This window comes from Lithobates pipiens, unplaced genomic scaffold, assembly GCF_037356315.1.
Source record: "Lithobates pipiens isolate NorthernLeopardFrog02 unplaced genomic scaffold, aLitPip1_a1.2 Scaffold_54, whole genome shotgun sequence".
Classification (NCBI taxonomy): domain Eukaryota; kingdom Metazoa; phylum Chordata; class Amphibia; order Anura; family Ranidae; genus Lithobates; species Lithobates pipiens.
In genome coordinates, this window is record NW_027507876.1 from 2,980,751 (window position 1) to 3,006,883 (window position 26,133).

Consider the following 26,133-nt stretch of genomic DNA (forward strand, 5'->3'; position numbering starts at 1 on the left):
CTTGGGCAAATGAGGTTTATGTTGTACGTCGAGGCGTTTTTATTTATACGCATCCGGCTTGAAATGAACTACGTGGTGGCGTCAGATGATCGGAGACAATGTCATTTCAATGTCACGCAGCATGCACAGCTCCAGCCCAGCTGCTCCTGCGGCATCAGAGTGGTTAAAATGCCCAGCAGCCATAGAAAGAAAGAAAAAATATATTGGTGCCCTTTCCAGCGTCCTTAACAGGAGCTTCGCCAGTGTTAACGAGGTGGCTGTAATTAGGACTGCTCTAATTAGAGGGAGGCCTATCCAGCACAATTAAAGCTGCAGGTCTCCTGTCGGGAAAGGAGCAGGGAGTGATGTGTGTGCTAAATGCAACTAATGAGGCCCCAGCAGCCTCCTGCGAATGTCAGAGCACCGGTAGCTTGACCTACTTCTGTCCCTATCAGTACTCATGAGAGAGAGACAGGAAGACAGATGATCTTGAGGTGCACAGAGTTATGGGCATTAGACATTAAAGAAACAGGGCAGATTCTGTGGTTAAGGCTGGAAATTCAGTTGCCAGACACCTGTCACGTAGTTGCAACAGCAATGTAGGCCTATACCATAGTCCCAGGGCACCATAGACTAGGCTGATCCTGTAGGACTCTTGCCCTTAGGGGCCATAATCCTCATAAAATTGCGGGCTTCTATAATGAGGATAAAATCATACATTAGGCATATAGTTAGCTTATAGTGGTTTTGCATGTAACTGTATCTTTCTTTTTTCTGTTCTGGACTAAAAAAATAAAATATGTTATTTGGCAGGTAAAGTCTAGCATTGGAATATTTTGTATTCCTATATCCAGGCAGTGGCGATGCTTTACGCTGATGGGCTACAAATCACTGGTCTTCTGTGCCTTCTGCTTACCTCTGTGGAATTTTCCTCTTCAATGCTACTGAACCTTGATCACTAATGATGCTAATGTCATCTTGCGGCCTCAGCTAACGAGGGAGCAATTGCATAGGGAAACAGGTAGCCTCATTTGTGATCCTGACACTGGCGATTTGTCAGTAGTAGAAGAATTGCCTGACAACCTTAGGTTCCAGTTTGCATGTTTTCACTAGCTCCTTGGTTGTAAAAAGACCATGGTTTACAGAGTTCAATAGATCAAACTGAAGTTTGTACATCCTAGTGAATGAGTAGTGACTCCTCCTCCACCTATACTGTTAAGGGTCTGTCTCTTTATAATAATAATAAAAAAATATTTTTAATTATTTTATTTTATTTTTTTAACAGAGTATATATAATTATTTTTCTCTTTCTTTTTTGAAAGGCCAAAGTTCTACTTTGAGGCCACTTTTAAGTTGATATGGTTGCCAAAATGGGCTTTCAATGTATCGATGATGGCCCCATCCCCAAAATTAGCCATGGATATAGTGACATTCAGGGGGAATACAAGTTGTCCTCATCTGTTTTCAATGAGGATGATCTCTTCAAAGTTGTCCTCTATTGGGCTAATCCTCATCAGTCTTTATACTTCTGCATGAGGCACTAGCTGCCAAAGTTCTCTCCATAGCATTTTCAGTTATACCCTACTACTGCATACAGGAAGGATCATTCCTTAAAGACTAACGTCGCGTACACACAACCGGACTTTTCGACGGACTTGGTCCGGCGGAGAATCTGACGGACTTTGCAGCTGAGGTCTGCTGGACTTTCAAATGAAAGGACTTAGCCACACGCGATCACTCCAAAAGTCTGACGGATTTGAACGTGATGGGCAGGTAGGCAGGACAAAACTCTGGATAGCCACACACCGGAAAAAGACTTAAAACCCTGTGTTTTTATTGAAAGTCGTGGGTCACATCACATCAAATATTCCACAGCAAAGGAAAAGGGTACAAAAATTTTGATGCGTTTCGCACTGGAAGCAGTGCTTACTCATATCTGGCTATCTCTTGGACAAACATTGAATATATAGCCCAAAACAATGCATATCACATGATGGGGAAGTTGATGAAGTTGATTCGAACGTGATGACGTAGAATAAGGAAGTTCATAGCCAGTAGCCAATAGCTGCCCTAGCGTCGGTTTTAGTCCATCGGACTAGCACACAGACGAACGGATTGTCCGCTAAAAGCCGAATCCAGCGGACAAATTTGAAGCCAGTCTTATTTCTAGGTCCGCTGAACTTTTGGGAAGAAAAAGTCTTCTGGAGCCCACACACAATTGAATTGTTAGACGGACTCTGGTCCGCCTGAAAGTCCGATCATGTGTACGCGGCATTAGTTCACTTTTCTGACCATGTTTCATGTTACATCCATATTTAGGGTTGAAACATTGATCACATTGCCCAACCCCTCCATTCACAAACACCCTCCACCTACCTGAATCGTGGGGCTTCTTTCCCTGGAACATCCTATTTATATTTGAATATAGTGAGGCTGTGCGTTGCTCCATCTACAAAGCCCCATTATCCATTAACATGTGATTGTGAATGAGAAGGTTATAAGTCTGCTCTGCCTCCGCGACAGAGGAACTCATAGATTGCGCTAGCTAAGTGGGGTGACATTGCAAAACTTGTAATTTCTTTACATCCTTCAGCCCTAAAGTGGTAGATCCGTACCTCTGTATGGACCTGGTACTACGGTGCAAAAATGCAGGAACCTGTGCATTGTACCCGCATTGCACTCATGGCTGTTGAAGTGCTCTGCAGACTTTGATGTAAACATGTAATGCATATTTTTTTATGGGTGCTTTTATTACATTTTGCAAAAAAAATGGACTATGACTTTAAATATATGGTGACACTAAACTTTGGTTTAAAAACAAATCTAATCAAGTATGTGCAATGTGTATTCAACTCAAAAGTTCAATACATTTAATTTTTTAATCCAAGCTTAAAAATACATTGAAAACTGTTTATAAATTTACAGGGTCTATGATTTTATACTCCGCTCTTTTCCAGCAGGGTATCCACTTGCTAGCAAGTTTCACATTTTATTACCAGGATAAATAAAACATGGATTCTGATTGGCTAGTTTGGGTAACAACTTACAATTTTGTGGTCATTGTGTTATTCAGATTTTTTTAGTCGGCCCAAGAAGCAAAATGTTCTCTTTTATATGATTGAAGACTTGTATAATTTTCTAGTTATCCGGTTGATCCAATAATTGCGAAATCCGTGCTTGACCAAGAAGAGTAAATGGTGGATACCAGGAGCTCTTGCTGTAAACGAAGGCGCTCTAGATTGTGGGCAAAGACAAGAAAGTCCTATAAATAATTTTTCATGGCAGGAGTCTTCTCCTGGGGAACAGTACAGTTCATAAGCACTTACACAATCAGGCCGGGCGAATTGTACAGACCACTATATTGAATTATTTTACCAACAAATCTGTCACTCTGTCTGAGACTGCCAATGTTGCAGGGCTTAATAAACCCCGAGAACCTCTGGTTACTGCATTATGTGTTTTCATACCTGCTGTGGGTCTTGTACACAAGCTCTGCTCAATTTGTTCCCTTCTCTGCCTTAATTCTCTATAAAAACCATGAAAACGGATGTGGTATAAATCTGAAAAGAGGGAGATAATATTATTTTAAAAGGGCATGGTTTGGGAGCAAAGCACTTTTATTTTAAAGTGCACTTGTCACAGGGAACATTTTTCTTAACAAATATTTTTGACTATTAAAATTTGTGTGCAATTTGAGAAGATGGCACTGCTATCTGTTTTTTGCTGCTATCCACTACTCTTGGTGGGATCTCCCATTGCTTCCTGTCATGGTGACAACAGTTATAGCAGGCAGAGGGGGAATCTCAAACAGGAGCACAAACAGAAAAAAAATAATAATATATAATAATATTATATGTATGTATATATATATATATATATATATATATATATATATATATATATATATATATATATATATATATATATATATATACAGTATCTCACACAAGTGAGTAGCCCTCTCACATTTTTGTAAATATTTTATTCTATCTTTTCATGTGACAACACTGAAGAAATTACACTTTTCTACAATGTAGTAGTGAGTGTACAGCTTGTATAATAGTGTAAATTTGCCGTCCCCTCAAAATAACTCAACACACAGCCATTAATGTCTAAACCACTGCAACAAAAGTGAGTACATCCCTAAGTCAACATGTCCCATTGGGCCCAAAGTGTCAATATTTTTTGTGCCCACCATTATTTTCCAGCACTGCCTTAACCCTCTTAGGCATGGAGTTCACCAGAGCTTCACAGGTTGCCAGTGGAGTCCTCTTCCACTCCTCCATGATGACATCACAGAGCTGGTGGATGTTAGAGACCTTATGCTCCTCCACCTTCCATTTGTGGATGCCCCACAGATGCTCAATAGGGTTTAGATCTGGATACATGCTTGGCCAGTCCATTAACTTTAACTTCAGGTTCTTTAGCAAGGCAGTGGTCATCTTGGAGGTGTGTTTGGGGTCGTTATCATGTTGGAATACTGCCCTGCGGCCTAGTCTCTGCTTCAGTATGTCACTATTCATGTTAGCATTCATGGTTCCCTCAATGAACTGTAGCTCCCCAGTGCCAGCACTCATGCTGCCCCAGACCATGACACTCCCACCACCATGCTTGACTGTAGGCAAGACACACTTGTCTTTGTACTCCTCACCTGGTTGCCGCCAAACACACTTGACACCATCTGAACCAAATAAGTTTATCTTGGTCTTATCAGACCACAGGACATGGTTCCAGTAATCAATGTCCTTAGTCTGCTTGTCTTCAGCAAACTGCGGGCTTTCTTGTGCATCATCTTAGAAGAGGCTTCCTTCTGGGGTGACAACCATGCAGACCAATCTGATGCCGGGGGTCTTTTTGTGTATTTTTTTTTCCAGAACAAAAACCACATTCATAGTTACAATTTTTAGTTTGAGAAAATATTTCCATCCTGCTTCTCCAAATTTCTTACCTGAAGAAACTACCGCTTTGGGTTTCCTTTCATACAGAAAATTTGATGAGACACAATTATGCTAGTATAGGAGGGAAGGATAGGGGTAGATGCCATTGCACATCACTTACCATAGAAGAGCAATGTGTAAGGACTGTACATTCACAAGCCAAGTTCAGGATAGATCTTTATGCATGCTGCATCTGCTTCCTTTGCTATTCTAAGTATAGGTTTCACACATTTCCAGTGAATGGTCCTGACATCATTGCCTGAAGGCATTCTCCTTAGACCGCATCACCTGATAGCTCCAGCACATCCCTAATGGCCTAACTTTGGCATCTGTCAGACTGAGTAAAGCCCATAGTCAGACATTTCAATTGGACAGAGAAGAATACAGTTTTCAGAATTGTATTTTTCGGCTAAGTTGACTTGGGTCAATGCGTGTTTTGTCATGTTCAGAGGAGGTAGCTTCATAATCAGCATCAAAGCAGGCCACAAAGTCCTTAGGACACCTAGGAGCTTGGGATTATCCGTGCAGGATTCCCTTCTGTGAATCTTCTTTATGGCTCAATGTGAGTCTGTGTTTTTAGCACCAAAGCTTGTGTGCCTAAAGGATCCAATCATGTAAATTTGGCCTAGTGGATGTTGGAAGCCTATTCAAAAGGGCCTAGAAAGGAGATGTCTTTACCTTATCCTCTGCATTGATAGGCACATTCTGCCCTATGCTCTAGTGGTCTAAAGTTCTGACGTCTTCAAGACTCATGCATGGCCCATAGTCCTTTGATGTAATGACAGAGGGACAGTGCATCATCAGAGCATAGGGGAGTGGCATTTGCCAGGGTAGTGAAAGATTGGGTAAATAAAAGTGTTTTACTCTCCCCTAGAATAAGCGAGCAGTTAACCCTTTCAATGCCACCACTGCCAACATCTTAGAAGCCTAGTTCTACATCTTACCAAATAGCCAGACTTAACTATTAGTCTCAGCTCTCCACAGACCTTTATGATTTTCAACTGACTGATGCTCAGGGCTTTCTTTCCTCAGTGGGAGCCTGCTGCTGGGTGAAAAGGCTGAGTGCTGACAGAACACTAAAACAGTACAAGGACTGCTAGTTTGTTGTGGGGAACCCATTACTGAGCACCCTTAGTTAGCAGATGAGCGAATGTTTAGTTTTGTTGCTAAAAAAGCCCTTCTGCATTAAACCTGTGCTTGATGCCTTGCTGAATAAAAGTGCAGGACAAACCTGCATTGACTGTTGCATGATGTCCCTGTCTCGTGCATGGTTACCACTGTCCATACCAGTTAAGCCTACCCCTTATGTTTCAGCTATTGTGCTCTGTAAACAACACAGGAGCAAGAAAGTGTCTGAGAAAACATGTGAACCGAATCTGATCCCCAGATTGGCTGCATATGATTATACAAAATCTTCATATGCAACATGAACTTATTTTATCTCTAGTGTGGTCCAGTATGGCACATTAATGCACACACATTGCAGAAATGCAGTCTGGTAATGTAAACAGGCTGCCAACCCAGAACAGTGACTCTTAAAGGCACAATAGGGTGCAGTGGTGCCCTGGGTTGAAGGTGGGTTGTAGTGCTGTAAAAACACTCAAATTACAGGAGCTCATATATACAGTATTTGTAAAATCAGCCTTATTGGATTTTTGTGACTACTAACTGTGTTTTTTAAATTATGGTACATTGCTTTTGAACCGAAGGTGGTCAGCATGCCCTCTTGAAAGCCTACTGCACCTCTTCAGTCAGATGGCAGCTTTATTTTCTCTGAAATGTGAAAATTGTCAGTGAGTGATGTTCACGTCTTTGTGCCATTAATAAAGTTGGCCAGGACAGAATAGTGCCTGTCTTACTTGACATCACACCTCTGATTATTCAGCAGCTTTTTGTCAGCTGCTTCATGACTGGGTTTGTGGCGGCCATTTTGTGTCTGTTCTTTCTTGAAGTTGGATGTGTTAAAAGTTGTAGCTTTTCGGAGAAGTAATAATCCACTCCGTATCCAAGGGACTAATAGTACATAAGATTAACCTCTTCCCTGTCAGAATATTAAGATGCAGAGAAATAATCTCCTCCAGCTGACAGAACAGGAGAGCTCAGAAATCTGACAGGAAATTGTGCCCTGCTTCTGTGTAAAATAGCACCTGGTGTAACTGCTTTACCACTAGAACAGATTTTTTTTTTTAGGAGAACGCATACATGTGTATCACAAAAATTTGAATATCATCATAAAGTTAATTTATTTCAGTGATTTAATATAAAAAGTGAAACTCTGAAAACCCAAAATTCAGTATCTCAGAAAATTTGTATAATTTGTATATTACATGAGACCAATAAAAAAAGGATTAATATAGACACGTTGGCTCACTGAAAAGTATGTACAGTGTAGTATGCACTCAGTATTTGGTCGGTGCTCCTTTTGCATGAATTACTGCATCAGTGCGGCGTGGCATGGAGGCGATAAACTGGTGGCACTGCTGAGGTGTTATGGAAGCTCAGGTTGCTGTGATAGTGGCCTTCAGCTTGTCATCATTGTTGGGTCTGGTGTCTCTCATCTTTCTCTTGACAATACCCCACAAATTCTCTATGGCGTTTATGTCAGGCGAATTTGCTTGCCAATCAAGGACAGTGATACCATGAACATTAAACCGGGTATTGGTACTTTTGGCAGTGTGGGCAGGTGCCAAGTCCTGCTGGAAAATAAAATCAGCATCTCCATAAAGCTGGTCAGCAGAGGGAAGCATGAAGTGCTCTAGAATTTTCTGGTAGAGGGCTGTGTTGATGTTGGACTTCAAAAAACACAGCAGACCAACACCGGCAGGTGACATGGCTCCCCAAATCATCACGGACTATGGAGATGTTGAGGTTCCACTAACAAATGCTGTATTGCTTTCAAATAGCTTTTACCCTGTAAGTGCAAATCTATTTTCTTCATTAAATCCATTTTATACGGTATTATGCTATGGGAGCCTTTCTTTTTATATTTTTGAGTACCATTGGCACCAGCTACAGTTCCAGGCAGCCTTTTAAGGTTCTTGGGGAGACCTAATCATTCCCTATGTTTGGTGAGATCACGGATTAGTGATCACGGAATTCTGGTAAGCAGATTATTTTCTCACCTGGGTGTGGAGCTGGAAGCACGTATATGAAGGATTTCTTCACGAATTTGTTCACTGTAAACTATCACTCTTATTTCGATCGGTGTTCATTGTTTAATATATGGACCTTAATTCCAGTGGGACTCTGCTTAGTTTTCTTTCTTTTCTCACTTTATTTTTCTTCTATGGTATTTTGTTTAGTTTTTATATCACTTGTTTAATTGTTCACTAAGTTCATTAGCACTGCATTTACTTTGTATACCAAACCTGTTTGAAGTTTTTTGTATTAGACTTTGTGCTAGCAGCTGTATATTGTTTAATTCACACTTTTTATTAATTTTCATATATTTTCTAGCGCTATGTTTGCCCTAGGGTCTCTATTTTAATAAAAGGACACTTACCTGTCCTAGGACCTAGCGCTGTCCTCACCTGGGCCAGTTCACCATTCCTTTTGTCCCCGGTGAAGACATGTTTACTAAGGGAAGCTGACTGTGACTCTTTGTGGCTGCACAGCCTGCTTAACAACTGCGCATGCATGAACCATGCTGCGTTTCGTGAATGGTCCCACAGGCTTCTGGGACCTGTGATGCGTCCCAGAAGGCTGCCAGCAAGGGGGGCTGAAATTGGGAACAGGTACCTGTCAAAACTCGCTCCCCCCAAAAAATAAAAAAATGTTACCAAAAGTGGTAGAGAAGGGGGGTGGGGGGAGGAGGCAGAAAAGCAGAACTTCCCCTTTTGGGATATACCTTTTGGGGATACCCAACTGTTTGACATGTTGGGTATCTATTTACTTGGTGCAACCTGATCTTTTATATTTTAATTTTTATTTCATTTTAATTAAAATTAAAATTTTAATAATTTCCCTTGGGATTAATCAAGTACTCTAAATCTGAATATATAAAAATAAAATTATAATTAATTATGACATTATAAATATATCAGAATATAATATATTGTAAATATTTTATATAAATTATATATATATATATATATATATATATATATATATATATATATATATATATATATATATTATTTATATACAATATATTATATTCTGATATATTTATAATGTCATAATTACAATTTTATTTTATACAGTATATCAAATATACAGTAATATTTAAAATAAAATATATAAATATAAAATATGTAGTGTTTATTTGCACTTAACATTAAGGAATTTGTTCAGAATATTTGCACTTGAAAAACTGTTGTACTAATATCATATGACATAAAACCTTTAAACTACCAACATTTTATTTTCCAGTGTCTCTGCTTTTTAGAAAATATTTGATGTTTGGAAGGTTTTAACTAATATTCAGGCCTAAAATTAATTAATTTTTGTTCTTCACTTGTGCAAAAAAAAAATGCAAAAATGGCTTTAGCGAAAGGGTTAAAGCCCAGGTGAGGTCTGAGAACAATGCAGTCAGACAGTGATTGTACTAGCAGTCTCTATTTCCACAGTCCTCCCACCTCCACTTTACAGTTACAGCAGTTGTGCAGGGTGCTTTAAGATTGGTGCCCAATACATTGTGCAGAGTTTGATCACACTGCCCAGTGCCCTCAGTTATCACACAGCGCCCTGGTCAGACACACGCCTCTCTTCCTCTGCAGTACAAGTCTCGTTAAGGGCCTTGCCTATCTCTGCCAGCATAGAACTCTGAAATGGGAAGGCAAAAAAAAAAAAACATTTCCACTGGAAGGAAAAGTATTGCAGTCAAAACATATAGCAGGACAGGAATGTAATAAACATGTGAGACTCTAATTAGGCTTTAAAAAAAGAGGACTTATAGAGTATTCCTTTAAGAGAATAGCGCCTTAGACAGGATTCTTAGCTCAGCTCATTACGGGAACAACAGTGGCTGCAAATTGAGTTTGCTGTTGCCGTAAACATGGGGATTCATTATAGGATTAAAATATTTCCACATCGATTTCCTGTAGGTTCCAGAAATCTTTCATGTCCATCTGCTGTGACTGTAATCTCTGAGATATTCTTCTGTTTGTGTTGCAGATAATTTGGAAATGCCAGTACGTAAAACGATAACTATAGATATTACTCCAGAAGGTATATTTCTCATATTTTCTGATTGCCGTTTGCTAGCATCAGCCAAAACTCAGCCGGTTTTTGCTCTTGCGTTAATACGAAAATGTTCATTTGGGCAACCTTGCTTCAGAAATTTATGGCCTGATGTTTTTTTAAGCCTGATTTTGTTTATTTTGTTTTAATGTGGCTGCCATAGCTTTGGCTTTTTCTTTTTTTGCCTGTTTATTGCTTGGTCTTCTTTTGTTTAGAGCTCTATATTCTACTGGTTGTGGGGATCAGCTTTCTAAATACAGTGGATGTAGCCATAATGTGGATATACAAGTCAAGCACAACATTTAATCTACTCTTGATCCACCCATGATACTTCCTAAAGCTACATTCAAACTGGAAATTAAGGCCGATTCCTGCCCCTACAATTTGCATCTGCTGGTGTGGTTGCAGCCTTAGTGCCTAGTCTATTCTAGCACCATTCTGTAGGCGCATATTTAGGCAAAGCCATCAATGATTCACTGGCCAAGTGTTTGTAAACACCTGAACATCATACCTATATGAGCTGTGGACCATTCCATTCCCAAACCATAGACATTGTTATGGAGCTATACCATCCTCTATCCATCAGGGAAGGCTTTCTACAAGAGTTTAGAATGTGATGGTGGGGTGCCCATTTAACCAAAACAATGTTTGCTGGACAAGCTTTGGCTTGCACATAAAACATATTAGGGTTGAGGTTAGGATTTGTGCCGTCCAGTCAAGTTCCTTAATACAAAACGTTTCAGTCCCTGTCTTTTTGGAGCTTGATTTGTGCACGGGGCACAGTTATGCCCGAACAGAAAGGGACCTTTATCAAACTTTGCCACAAGGTTGGAAATGCACATTTTTTTTTTTAAAACAGTCTTTATCAACCTATTAATCATGGGAGAACCCTTGTAAAAGGGACCCAGGGAACCCTGCTAATAGTTTATATATTTACAACTCAGGATACATTGGTGTGATGGTCAATAGGAAGAAAAAAAACCCCTTACAAATAACTAAAAGGATCATTGATTACTTAGTTAAAAGGCAGAAATTGCTCATTGCTGAAGGACCTCCTAGCAAACTTCGGAGGAGTCCTTGGATTCCACAGAACCCTGGATGAGCAAGGCGGGTCTAAAGTGTTGTGTATGCATTCGCATTTACAATACCCTTCACTGGAAACACTTGAACTTAATTATTTGGAGGGGTGTTGACATGCTTATGGCCATACTGTGTATTTCCATGACCTTAGTCAAGATAAGTAGTAGCCCGTACTACTCAACACTTCTGCTGAAATTGTTGGCACTGCACGTTGCATGTCCAAATATGGTTAGTTTGGCGGTGGAATTTGAGCAAATCCAAGGTGGAGTTTTATGTCCCATATATTATTTGGAAAGCCCGGGAGCTATACTACCAAAATCAGGCATGCTGGGATATATGATTGAGTAGGGCTGGTGGTAAGTAAAGCTTGTTTTTTTTCCTCGGTTTATCCTTGGGTTTGTTTGTATATGATTGAGTAGATGCTTGTGACTTCCCTAATACATAGCATGCATCTTTCTTCATTGATGCTTTTTTTTAACTTTCATACTGTTTAGATCATAGGTCTTCTTTAAAACTGAGCTTTCCTGACAGATTTCCCAAATGGCTACATGCTTCTAGAAGGAAAACAATTGTCATGATGTTGTTTAAATTTGTTGTGAACACAAAATGAGAATAATCTCTCGTCCACAATAAATAAGCTGAAAGAGTTCACAGAAGAGTTCCAAGACATCCTTGTGCTTCTGTAGAGAACGTGGAGCTCTGACATGACCTTTAATATTCCATTTAACAAGTTCTCATTTGGAAGGGAATGAAAAGAAAAACATCTATTTAGACAGCAGTCACATGTTAATGTCACCTGATCATCTAAATATGCTTTATCGTCACTGACATTTGACGCAGAATTGATGACATTGTCAGTTATACATTTTATTTATTGTGAGTTTTGACATCACTACTTTATAAATTTAAGTTAAGTCATACAACTATGACATCAAATCTAATAAAAATAGATGATAAAAATGGCATCATTAAAAGAGAATTGGGAATAAAAAAAACAAAACAAACAAAAAAAAAAGAATTATACTCTTCTAGGTGATTGCAGCATTGGTCTAATGCTACATCTGTCCCCCAACACCTTTAAGACCGAGATCTGAGCAATCAAACACCGCTGATTGCTCAGTTCTCATTCTTAAGAGAGCCAGTGACTATCCATTACCAGCTCTCTGCTCTGCCCCTCCAGCACTCACTGGAGCACTGGGCTGTGGAGGGGGAGGGAGCAGCTGGCTCAGTCTCCCAGTGGTCTGCTGAGAGGCAGAGCCCGCTGCTGGTCCAGGCATATGGGTGGATCCCAACATTAAAGTTGAGATTGATCTAGAGCAGTGATGGCAAACCTTGGCACTCCAGATGTTTTGGAACTACATTTCCCATGATGCTCAACTACACTGCAGAGTGCATGAGCATCATGGGAAATGTAGTTCCAAAACATCTGGGGTGCCAAGGTTCGCCATCACTGATCTAGAGCCTGGACTGGCTGAGTAACTTAAGCCAACAGAAGATTTTAGCTGAAGATGGGTAACGGGAGTGCAGATCCTGTGGTCCCCATTAGAAGTATGGTCAAAAAAGCTTTGCTATGTAAGCACCAAATCCATTCGGGTAGCACACAGCAGTACCTCCAAGTGCCTGAACATCAGGTATTTTATCAAATTCTATTCTTAGGCAGGCGTAAATTATGCGTATTCAAATATGTAAATGAAAACCTACATCAATAGCCAATTGGATGTCTGATTTTAGAACAGTATTGATCTTTCAGCTGACGGAGATGAATGTGTACTGGATTGGCATCTGGTTATTGCACACTAGAGATGAGCAGAGGAATTGGCTCATATCTACTACACACTATTTTTCCTTTGTGTTGTGGTATTAAAGGGTCAGTCAGCCTAATGGTGTTAATTAATTTACAGGAAGATGGCAGAGGTTAAATCAGCTGCCTTCTTATATGTGTTGGGTCTCTGATAATAAGATTGCATTCCCGAGCCCGCCAACTTGCTGTAGCCATTGCATGGAAGGTCCAAACTTCAAGTGACTGATCCAGCCCATCAAGGTTCGCTGTATTTGAAATCTTGATTTTCAGTGGAAAGACTCCGCAAATGCAGGCGCTTGTTCTCTAACGAGTTGGATTGAAAGTTGTTTGTGCAGCATTTAAAGTAAAAAAAAATTTATCTTTAAAGCAGACATTTTTAATCAGCATTATAAAAGTCTGTTCCAAACTTAAAGGGGTTGTAAACCCAGATTTTGTTTTTTTTTTAAATTAACAAACATGTCATATTTACCTCCACTGTGCAGTTTGTTTTGCACAGAGTGTCCCTGAACCTCCTCTTCCGGGTTCCCACGGTGGCGCTGGTGGCTCCCCCCCCCGCATCGATTTTCCACATCGGAGAAGCACTTGGTGGACACCCACGCAGGCGAGCTCTCGAGTCCCGCATTTGTGTCTATTCACACAAAATGCAGGATTCGTTGCCGCATCATTGGATTTTATTGATGGCAGCGGAAGCCAATGGCTCCGCTGCTATCAATCTATCCAATCGGGACACGAGACACCAGCTACAATTGGTGTCTCCCGGACGGAGAATGACAGTGTCCAGGTAAGTAAAACGGGAGTGCTGCCACACTAAAAAAAAGTTTTTCACCTTAATGCATAGAAGGATAGAGGGTTTACATGAGGAACACGGGCAGACCTCATTTTTTATTTATTTTATGCCCTGCTTACTTGATGGTGATATATGCACATTTCAGATACTCGCCCATCCAGTGTTCACCCGTTCACATGCCCATCCACAGCTCCATCCTGTGCCGCCATGTTCTCGCTAATGCCTTCAAGATGCCTGCCGGCTCTTTCGGGCTCAGTGGGCGGGCCTCTTGATGATGCACCGATAGGCCAGCCCCCTCCTTTTGTTCTTCAACGAAATATATGTGATGTGCATTGAGAGGCAGGGCATACTTTTAATAAAATAAAAAAACATAAACCAAAGAAGAAAAAAAATGCCATATTCCCACAAAGGAGGGGTGGAGAGGCGGAATCTTCCTGGGGGGTGGGAGGTGGAGTCCGCTTTAAAGTGGTTGTAAACCTCAGACGTGAATTGGGAACAAAGCATATCCCTCTATAGCACCGATTCTCAACCAGGCTTCCTTCAGCATTGGGCCATTTCTGCCTCTCGGATAAGTTCCCACCGACACCATTGATCTTTTTATCTATCCATAAGGAGGTAATTTTTCCCAATGACCACAAGTATAAGGACCATTCTTCCCACTGACCATCACACTAATGTATCATGAATTGTAGATTTCTCATTTTTAGCAGGGGTTTCCCAAGACCAGAGAACTATTTCAAGGGTTCCTCTGTGTTGAATGATAATATGACGAATGACCATCCAGATATCAACCCAGCGGTGTCACCTCTCCGTGGCCAAATACCAATGATAAACCAGGAAACACAGCAGGCGTATGAAGCACACATCAATCATGGGCTCATGGGGATGGAAAGAGGCCAACCATAGTGTGAATCCATATACTTAAATGTATTAAACAATTAAAATTGCACTTACACGTAATCTGTAAGAACAGGCATCCATAAAAACTTTTCGCCGGCCAGCTAGCATACACCCGCTCACAAACAGGTCACTATGACATCAGTGCGTCAACCTTCCAACACACGTTTCGTCTATAATTGACGTCGTCTGTATTGATTTTTTTTGTCACATATTAATACACATTTTTCATGTATGGGTATTAGGTGATTTATATATATAATTGTGTGTATATATATATATATATATATATATATATATATATATATATATATATATATATAATTTCAGTGCAGCTTTTTCCTTTATTTTATTTCAGTTTTCTGTGTATATCTCACAAAGTTGAGCTGCTGCTAGTAGGGTTCACTGTGATAGCGCAGTATTTTTTAAAATTTTATTTATCACTGTAATAGTAGTTTTTTTGTAACAGTGCCACACTGTGCACATAAGGGATGTAGCCACCAGTCTGGGTGCCTAGCCAGAGATGCACGTTCTCCATATTAGCGATGATGTCATGGGCTAAGAAGTTTCTTTCTTTTTCTTTTTTTTTTTTTTTTGGGCTAAGAAGTTTCATTAAAAAAAATGATGATGTTATGGCCTCAATTAACTAATCTGGAGTTCAACATTAACTTTAACTGCAATGATAATTTTAAATAAAGTGCTAAATATATTGGCACTGATGGGTTTATGTGAGTATACATGCATGTTTTATTCTGTAAACTCTATTACTTCAAACCACAGTGCCTCTCTTACACTGAAAAGCATTATTTGGATGGTAATAGGACCGACGAACACAAAAAAAAAAAAATGGAAATAGCTTAATATATACAGATCACTAGGTGTCTTCAAAGCACAGGTTGATATTATGCATGCAGCTCATCCACTGTGGCATACCGTTACAATTAATGCATAGATATCCCAGTCACATAGAATGCACCTACATCCTTTCCTGGTGTTCTCTTCCTCTCTCCATTCCATGCTGACATGACCATACACACTGCTGCTTGTTGTACTCGAACGGGCTGAGCTGTTTTGCTCTCTGAATCTCCAGAGGAGCACACCCTGAAATCTCCTTCTCATTAATAGGCAATGAGATGCGATTCTCCTGCTTTGTAAGCTATGTGAAGCCATTGACTAGCCTGCACAGAAGATTAGGAATTCATTTTCCAGCAGGAGCAGAACTGAACCAGGGAGTACGGGCCTGATTTTTAACCAGGGCTGGTTTTTCTACTTTGCCCATACTATAGCCCAGTGATTCTCAACCAGGGTTCCGTGGAACCCTAGGGTTCCTCCAAAGGTTGCTTGGGGTTCCTTCAGCAATGGACAATATCTGCCTCTCAGATAAGTTCCCACTGACACCATTGATCTTTTTAGCTATCTGTAAGGAGGTAATTCTTCCCAATGACCACAAGTGTAAGGACCATTCTTCCTGCTCTCAATCTTTTTGCTGGCTGGAATTCTGGCAGCAAAAGTCCAATGGAGCATACACACGGTCGGAATTTCTGACCAAAAGCTCACATCCGACTTTTGCTGGCAGAATTTCTGATCATGTGTATAGGACATTAAAGTGGATGTAAACCCAATTCATGAAATTTGAGCTTGGCCCATATATCTGTAGTGTTTTCTTCACTTTCAATAGATTTTTATGAAGGTATAAGCAAGAGTATTGCAACAAAGGCACAGCGTAAACAAGCCTTTAAACTTCCGGTGGAATACATTATACGCAACAGGTGCAAAATATCAAAAGCATACAGGGTCCTATGTGCTCATCTTGCCCTTACTATAGCCTTCGCCAGTACCTGAAGGAGGGGATCGCTCAATCCCAACACCCCTAATGGGATCGAGCTGTGTGGGGAATCGAGGGGTGTTACCTCCTTGAAAGGGGCCGCTTGCCCGTCTATAATGTTTTCTTATCTCTCTACCATGGCTTTTTCCTGCTCCGTAACTCTGTTATCAGCCTGATAACTTCTGACAAGTTCTCCGACAGAGGGGATAAAAGCAGCCTGAAATTTTGTTGTGGGAGGTTGCTATAAATAGATTAGCAGACAGCTTGCCTTCTCACAGCAGAGCTCTGCACATTCCTTCTTTCCTTTGACAATGTGGAGTAAGGGTGTGTGCCTTTCCTCCAATCAGCTGTCTTGGCTGTATGCCCAGACTTCACACTCAGTTCTGAACAGGAAAAGAAAATCTGTAACACAATGAGCACTTTCTAAAGGATATATAAGGCTGAATATAGCAGATTTACATGTAGAAACTTATGTAGGGAGATTTGTTTCATCTCTGTGTATCATCTGAGGCTGTTAACTTCACTGGGTATATGTGAGGGTGTACATCCACTTTAGGTCAGACCACCAGCTTTGGCCACCTATGCTATACCCCTGGTTTACCCCAGGCAATAGGGTTGTAGCTGGGCCCCATAGACATCCACCAGACCCTAGATTCCTGCCTAGGTTGCCTTGTAGAAGATACAGCTCTGATTTCAAGGCCTGTCTTCCACAATGAGACTAGAACACCCACACGCAACACCTCACTATTTGCAATCCACTGTGTTAAAGGATTTCCTTCTTAAAGAAGAACTCTGGGAAAGATATTTATTTCCCCATGCAGTGGAACTGTGCCCACACATTTTCATCTAGGGGATTGCAGAGAGGAGAAATACTTAATCCACGGAACAGAAGACCAGTCCCTGCCACGCCTTCACCCCCCGCACATGCTAAATGATCTGTTCCTGATGTCATCACGTCCATAGAACGCCTCTGGTTGTGAAGAAGGCAGGAACAGTCTACCACTGGAAGTAGGGGAGCGCTGTTTTCCAAAGGGTCAAAGAACTCATTTCCCTTGTGCCCCTAGACAAAATGAACTGTTAACCCATGTAGAATGGGCAGAGCCCCACTGCATGGGGGAATAAAACTGTTTTCATGGAGTTGTTCTTTAAAGTAGACCTATAGTATAATACACCCACTACACTACACTGTAACACTTCCATACCCTTTACCTCCTTATAGAGGACGTTCACCATTTTTTCTGACTTGCTATCATTTCCTTCCCTCTATTACACAATCGAACATTATTTAAATTTCTTTAGATTGAGTACTTTTTTTGGATGGACCCAGATTTGCACTTCCTGCTTTCTTACTTGTCCCCGCCTCCACCCCCACCTGAAGCCTCCTGGAATGCCAACACACATTTCAGGATGTTTCATGGCACTGTGCGTGCACAAGGCCACCCCAACCACATTGTACATGTCCCTCTGCACGTCATCAGTGGTTGGCCACTAGAACCAGGAAGAAATAGAAAATGGCCTCACAAAATAATAAATCAAGGATATAACCTTACGATATGTACCCTCATCCCAATTGTATATGAATAAGTATTTGAGACTTCTGATTTCCAGCCAGAAGTGTCAAGAAGATGTGAACAAGGGGACTATTACGGTGCACATTGAATAAGTAAACAACATAGGAAATAGGAAAAAACTATTATATAAAAGAATTATAGTTCAATTTATTTCAATATAAAAACATTGCAAAATACAACATATCAAGAACTCATGGGGAAGGTGAGGTATTTCGACTAGTTTCGCTTCTCAGCTTCTTCAGGAATTACCTACATCTAGAAATACATACATAAATTACACTGGGTCAATAAAAACTATGTAGAGTGACCATAAATAACAAACAAATAAGTGGAGAGGGAGACAAATTTACAATACATGACATATACAGAGTCTTACCCAAACGCCCTTGCCCCAGAATAGCTCAAACCAACCAGGGGGAAGCCTCCCCCGGTGACTGGGAGGGGTATTAACCCCGACACAAGCCGATATCTATATAGAAACATTTATATTACATTCACTAGTTTAAAAAAGTAACCCCAAAGCAATTTGAGATAGTGACAGTGTGGATTCCATGCATGTGACCTTACTTTTCAGCAAATTGCGGGACCACAGGCATAGTATATTTAATGCTTTGCCGCTGTGGTGCCTTTTATGTAGGCAAACGTATTTGGGAGCTCAGGCTGAGAGTGGGTGACCAGAAGTCTCAAATACTTATTCCATAGAACTAGGAAGAGACATCCGGTGCACAGATGAGAAGGTGGCGGTGTGGGACCCACAGTCCTGAGATGGAGAAGCGGTTTACACACCAGTATGTTTTTAGTGGACAGCCCAACAGACAAAGTAAAAGGGGGGGGGGGGGGACATTATAAAGGGGGAGGTTTCTCTTTAATATGAACTTATATGCCCATGCATGTCAATGTAGCAAGTTTACTTCAGTCCCCTTCAACTCCAGCAGTCTACGCTCACCCCCTACAGCTTTGTGCATGTGTAAGCTACAAGTCATTTCATTCGAAACATAAACAGTGCTAGGGTTTTCGCGGCAAGATTTCCTTCCAGTAGTTTGTGTCTTTGCCCTTTCGGCAAGACATGTTCTAGGTTAATGCATTACTCTCTTGCACCATGCCATTACATATTTCCAAACATCCAAACATTGGCTGCGTTCTTCACGTGAAATAATTTGCAGTTTTCCGTTCTATTTAATTGTACCCAATATTTAATAGACCGTATTTTGATGATAGTTTTTTTATTGCATGCAGCTAAACATGAATATATATCTGGTTTCCAACCGGCAGGGTAATGAATTATTGACATATTTTGCATGGTGATTACCCTGCAGCCCCATGCCAGGAACTTGAGAGATTATCCAGTATAATGTTAGTTTTTAAGTGAGTCTGTTATTATGTGATAATAACCCTTGTGGAAGATTAATAACTGAACGCTTTGTGGTTATACTTTGTATAACATCTCTCAAATGTTATAAACATGAGAATGCTATAAAAAAAAAAGAAAAAAAAATGATGTGTTTAATAGCAATGATTGTATTTATGGTGCTGAGAAGAAATGGGATTAACCTGAGTATTAAAGTTGGGTTCTGGGCTTTTGTGTGCTTCTTATATTTAAGTTTGATTGACTTACAATGAACTCTGTTTTTTACAATCTGATGTATGCTGGACCAATAAAAGTGTGAATTCATTCTGATGGATAAACAGTGGAGTGCAATTTCCTTTAAGGCGGCATAGTCATAGTGAAATATGGTGCATCTGGACCTGGACCTTGTTGTGGTCCTGGGCTGCTACCGCTCTGATCACGTTGACCACTTAAGGACCGAGCCTCTTTCTGACATTTGTTTACAAATTAAAAAGTTTTTTTTTTTTTGCTATAAAATTACTTAGAACCCCCGAAACATTATAATTTTTTTCTAACAGCATAGAAAATAAAATGCGGGCGTTGCAATACTTTCTTTTACACCAAATCTGCGCAGCAGTCTTACAAGCGCACTTTTTTTAAAAAAAATACACTTTTTTAAATTAAATAAAACAACAGTAAAGTTAGCCCATTTTTTTTTATATTGTGAAAGCTAACGTTAAGCCGAGTAAATTGATACCCAACATGTCACGCTTTAAAAATGGCGACAAACATTTACCCTTAAAAATCTCCATAGGCGACATTTAAAAATTATACAGGTTGCATGTTTTGAGTTACATAGAAAGTCTAGGGCTATAATTTTTGCTCTCCCTCTACCGATCGTGGTGATACCTCACATGTGTGGTTTGACCACTGTTTTCATATGCGGGCGCTACTCGTGTATGCGTTCGCCTCTGCATGCGAGCTCGGCGGGACGGGGTGTGTTTAAAAACTTTTTTTTTTCTTATTTATTTACATCACTTGTAATAGAAAAAAAACATGGCAGGACCTCTTAAATATGAGATCTAGGGTAAAAAAAAAACTCAGATCTCATATTTACATTAAATGCAATAAAAAAAAAAAAGGCGGGTACTAGAGCACGACAGGAAGGGGCCCCCTATTCCGTGGCCGATAAAAGTGATCTTGCGGCTAATGTGCCGCAGAGACCACTATTATCAGAAACCAGACCACCGGCCGAAGAAACGGATACCAGGGTTATGGCAGCTAGCTGCTACAAATAATATATACAAATCGTTCAATAGACAATCAACTCTTCGATATATATTGAGGGGCACCTGGTACAACCCAGATGGCAAGCAATTGAGCTGCAAGTTAGAAAATGACTTGTGAAGCCTGGCATGTCTAGCAATAGCTTAGCAAGTTTGTTGCACAATTGCAGCAAGTCTGCATTGCATGATTCCAGATCAACTTTCTTTGCAAACATTCTGCAAGTCTGCTGCAAGTTCTGGTTCAGTTATGTTGTCCAATAGTCATCCCACCACAGGGGTCACTGTGACTTGCAAAGCTCTTGCTGTAGTCTCACCACTGCAACTTTTCTCTTGCCAGAGACTTGCCATGCAAATTTTCTACAAATTGGAAAGGTGTCAACTAGAACTTGGGCTTCAAGTGCCCTGCAAGTGTATGACTTGCCAGTGAAAATGTGCAGAAAATGAACAAGACTTACAATTTAATACTGCCACAAATGTGTTGCAAGTTATCCTTGCTATCCGGGAAAGGACTGTCATTTAAAAAGTATTTTTGAAATGTATACTGGTTAAGAGCATTAGATACAGCCAACACGTTTCAGGGGAAAAGGCATCTCCCTTCCTCAGGGCTTGAACAAATGGATGCTAATAGAAACTGAGACCCAGCAGACGTTCTTTATGAGGTTTAGGTCCTGTAGTGCATTTTAAAGGTGATTCCCTTAAGGGGGAGCCCCTTTCCTCCAAAATACCTTGGCTGTATCTGATTTTCTCAACCAAAACAAAATTCAAAAAGTGTTTTGTTTTTTTTAAACCACTTTCATACTGGGCACTTTCACCCCCTTCCTACCCAGGCCAATTTCTAGCTTTCAGTGTTGTCGCACTTTGAAGGACAATTGTGCGGTCATGCAACACTGTATCCAAATATATATATTTTTTTTTTCCCACACAAAGAGCATTCTTTTGGTGGTATTTAATCACCACTGGGGTTTTTTTTTATGCTAAAAAAATGAAAAAAAGGCTGAAAATCTTGAAAGAAAAAAAGTTTCTTAGTTTCTGTCAGAATATTTTGTTATTAATAAGTAATTTTTCTCCTTCACTGATGGGCACTGATAGACTGCATTGATGGGCACTGATAGGCTGCACCAATGGGGTGGCACTGATGAAAAGGCAATAATATGCAGCACTGATCGGCGACACTGATAGGTAGCACTGATGGGCACTAATAGGAGGCAATTATGGGCAATGATAGGTCACACTGACGGGCAGCTCTCAGGGGCAGGCACTGATTGGCATAACCGATGGGCACAAAGTGACATCAACACCTTTACACATCTCCTCTGTGAGGAGATGCCACTGTTCAGCTCTCCTCGTCTCACACTCGAGAGTCGATAAACGGCACTTTCTTGTTTACATGTGATCAGTTGTGATTGGACGCAGCCAGCCAATCACATGCGTAAAGAGCCACAGCCGCGGCTCTTTGCCAAGATCGGGGTTTGCCATGTCAGGAACATGGCGCGCCCATGATCAACATGCTGTGCGCGCCCCCCATCTAAACTGGGCGCCATCATATGACGTCATCCCAGAAAAAGAGCCATCATTTGTCTGTATACTGGGGGCAGGAGGCGATTAAGTTATACAGTCCTTTGTATAAGGCACAGATACAACAAGCGTGTTTCAGGGGAAGAGGCCCCCTTCCTCAGGGTTTGAACAATGGATGTTTATAGAATTGAAACCCAGACAGCCATTCTTCATGCCGATTAGGTCCTCAAGTGCATTTCAAGGTGAATCCCTGAAGGAGGGGAGGCCTTTTTTCCCCAAAGTGTCTTGACTTTTTCTGATACTCTTATACAATACACAGTTCAAAAAGTTATTTTAAAGCCCCATACACACTATCAATTTTTCTGCTGAGTTTTTCCTTCAGATTTACCAAAACCATGTAGTAGAAGGGCCTGCCTGATTGCATACAAATGGAAACTCCTAAGGTTTGACCTCATATTATATGGTTTTGGTAAATCTGAAGGAAAAAGTCAGCAGAAAAACTGATAGTGTGTATGGGGCTTATGTGATATAATTCTTTGTACTAGGCACTGCTTATGCATCCAGAGTTGATACTCTGTGTGGTAGCTTCTCCATGCTGTACATGTCCGGCTGTATAAAACAGTCAGCAGCAGGGAACTAAATGGAGTTTGAATATTAATTATTAAATATTTATAAGTCTACAGTCTTATTAATCCAAGTTATTAAAGATTTATATATGTCATTATTATGCTTTACTTTGTTTTATGACGACACTGGAGCTGAGAGTTGGAGCTGGGAGGCCCCCTGAAGTTTACCCTGTCAACCACCTGACCTCATAACCACATCAAGTAAGAGTCTGTTACAGAAATGTAAACCACTGCAAGGCTCTATTATTTGATACCGAGGTTGAGGGAGATGTTAGCATAAACTTTTAGACCCCAGGGGGCCTCCCAGCTCTAAATATCAGTTTGTTGTCCTCAACTATATAAATAATTATCCATGCACGCTGGACATTAAAATGACGCCATAAAAAAATGGCAGTAGCTTTGCAATGATTATTTCAACATTTAAGGTTTTTGCAATAGCGTTTATTAGCGTTTTTGAACTTTATTTTTTATTTTTATTTCAATGGATCAAAAACGTTAAACACTGGTGAGCCACGTTTTTTGAGCGTTTATCAATGTTTATCAGTGTTTATGAGCATTTGCCATTTTTTGTGGTCAGAAAAATGACTCCTGAACGCGATTTTAGGGCCCATAAACTCCACTGCTGATAAAAGTTCAAAAACGTCCATGTGTGCATGGACACATAGGATAACATAGAGTGGAGTTCATGGGCTGTTAAAAAAAAAAAAAACTCCCAAATTCCAAAAGTGTGTATGGAGCCTAAGGCCCCTTTCACACGGGACGGATCCGTAATGATCCGCCCAGTGATGATCTGCTTGATCAGTGGGGATCACCCCGCTGAGCCGGCGGGTAACAGGGCGGTCCCTGTGCAGGGCCCTGTCAGCTCTCCTCTATGGGGGATGAACATGGAGCGTCTGTCTGTGTTCAACTGATCCGCTCTGCAGATGGATAGAAAAATAGAATTTTCCTCCGTCTGCAGAATCGGACCATTGCGGCGATGGACGATACTGGGTGTCAGTGGATGTTCATCCGCAGACACCCACTATCCCATAGGGATTCATGTATGTCCGTATTTCATCTGCAAACGGATGGATGAAATACGGACATACGTTCCGAATGTGTGAAGGGGCCTAAAGCTTCAAGCCTGACTTTGGCAACAAAGTTTTCACAATTTTTGCATTTTATTTTTATTTGTTTGTATCTGCGATCCATTTGGGGATATTTATTTTTTCACTTAGTATCTCTTCAAAAAATAGGGGTGGCATCACCAGGATAGAAAGGCGCAGACAGCAATAAAAAGAATATCAGAACTATCAACCCTTCCTCCATATGGTTTTGTCTGTGTGCCTGGTGAAGAGCTTTCCCATAATTTCCTGTATGACAGGAAATAAAGGGAAGTCTCCCCAATAGGGGCATGGCAGACAATAAAAACCTGACATAGGTTCTACCTCTTCTCAACTCGATCCAAAACGAAAGAAATTTTTTGGCTGGAGTTTTCGAAGTTTAAGCAAAGGAGTCTTAGGAAATGCATTTTCTGCATGCAGAAGACTAATGACATCATCTCAGCCTAGGCAAAATTGCCAGCTGGAGCCCAAGAACATCTTGGATCTTTAAAAAAAAAAAAAATTACAATGTCATGGTTTACATTAATGTGTCTAAATGCATATGTGGTAATGCTTTTGCAAAGGTTATTCCATGTTATGATGGCCGCCATGTCCTTTTGTACCATAGTACTACATCTCAAACCAAAGTAGAATTCCATTCAGCATAAACCTTACGTAAATCTAGAAAACAAGGGATTACCTCTGTTGACTGACCACAGAGTGTGCTAATTAAATTAAGCCAAGTCTATATACATTGCTCCTTGATTCCAGTATAATGCTTGGAGTGATAAGTCTGAACAATGCATCTGAGGCTGGCTTCCAGCATGGTTTTATACCCATGTTCTCTCTCCCAGTCATCCTTTGACATTCAAACAATATGGCTGTCAGAACAGAGAGTTGGCATTTTGCCGGTGGTGTCTATACTTGTGCTAATTAAAGTTCATTAAAAACAAATAACTGTAAGTACACTGAAAAATGACATAAACACATTTGGCATTGAAGCAGCTAGCACGTCTTTTTGAAGCTAAACTCCAGCTGTTTACCGCTTAAAGGGTACCTGGGAGGATATAACGACTGCAGCTGCCACCGCTGACTTGCTTTTATAAGCGTTAGCTTTAGGGATGATGTTCTTATTGCTTCATTACAGACTTTTCCATTTTCACCGAATAAATGTTTGTTGCAGGTCAGTGGCATACTAGGAGTGGAACAAGGATTGGGATGTCAGCAATGGCAGCTTCCATATTTTTGTCCACACAGGCTCTATTTAAAACAATCCTGTTTGGTTTAAATCACCTACCGTGTTGACACACAGAAAAAGGGACAGCGCTATATACACTATATCAGTGGTCCCCAACCTTTTTGCCACCGGGGACCAGCGTTGTTGAAGAAAATTGTGTCAAGGACCGTGTATGCAGCTTTTTGCGGGCAATTTATCAGGGCAATGGCTGGTGATGGTGCTTCAATCATTCCCGGCACCATCATTGATATGATGTTTGGATGATTGAAGCGCATTATTTCTATTATTACATTGTAATATATAATGAAATAGTTCAACTCGCCACTTGTCACGTCGCCTGTCACCAGATGTAGATTGTGATTTTCCACGTCGCCTGCCTTCAGATTGCAGCTTGTCACTTGTCACTTGCCACATCACTTGTTACCAGATGCATTTTGTCCCTTGCCACATCGCCTGCCACCAGATGCTTTTTTTGTCTCTTGCCACGTCACCTGCCACCAGATGCAGCTTGTTGCTTGGCACATCACTTGTCACCAGATGCATTTTGTCCCTTGCCACGTCGCCTGCCACCAGATGCAGCTTGTTGCTTGGCACATCACTTTTCACTGGATGCAATTTGTCCCTTGCCACGTCACCTACCACCACATGCGGATTGCCACTTGCCCTGTTGCCTGCATTCATATGCAACTTGTCACTTGCCACGTCGTCTGCCACCCAATGCATTTTGTCCCTTGCTACATCACCTGCCACCAGATTTGGATTGTCACTTGCCACTTCACCTGCCATCAGATGTAGCTTGTCATTTACCACGTCGCCTGCCACCAGATATGGATTGTCACCTGCCACCACATGAAGGTTTTCACTGCAGTGGTGGCAGCACAGGTGTGCACATTAGTTCAGAGGCAAGCTTGGAATAGTGGGTAGTAAGGGAGAACAGTGGTAATGGGGGGGGGGGGGGCGCTGGTAGTGAGAGATGATCTAATTTCTCTGCTCCCCTGCCTC

At 40.9% G+C, this 26,133-nt stretch overlaps 1 protein-coding gene across 6 annotated transcripts in view; it reads left to right on the top strand.

Annotated features, from left to right (window-relative positions):
* Positions 1 to 26,133, top strand: part of CADM3 (cell adhesion molecule 3) — a 613,828-nt gene that overhangs the window by 343,063 nt on the left and 244,632 nt on the right. For 4 of the 6 annotated variants that reach the window (XM_077467383.1, XM_077467378.1, XM_077467381.1 and 1 more), the window contains one exon: positions 10,032 to 10,085. The exons of the other annotated variants lie outside the window; for them this stretch is intronic. In XM_077467383.1, coding sequence (XP_077323509.1) covers positions 10,032 to 10,085 — 54 coding nt within the window. The remainder of the gene's footprint in view (positions 1 to 10,031; positions 10,086 to 26,133) is intronic. 6 annotated transcript variants of the gene reach the window in all.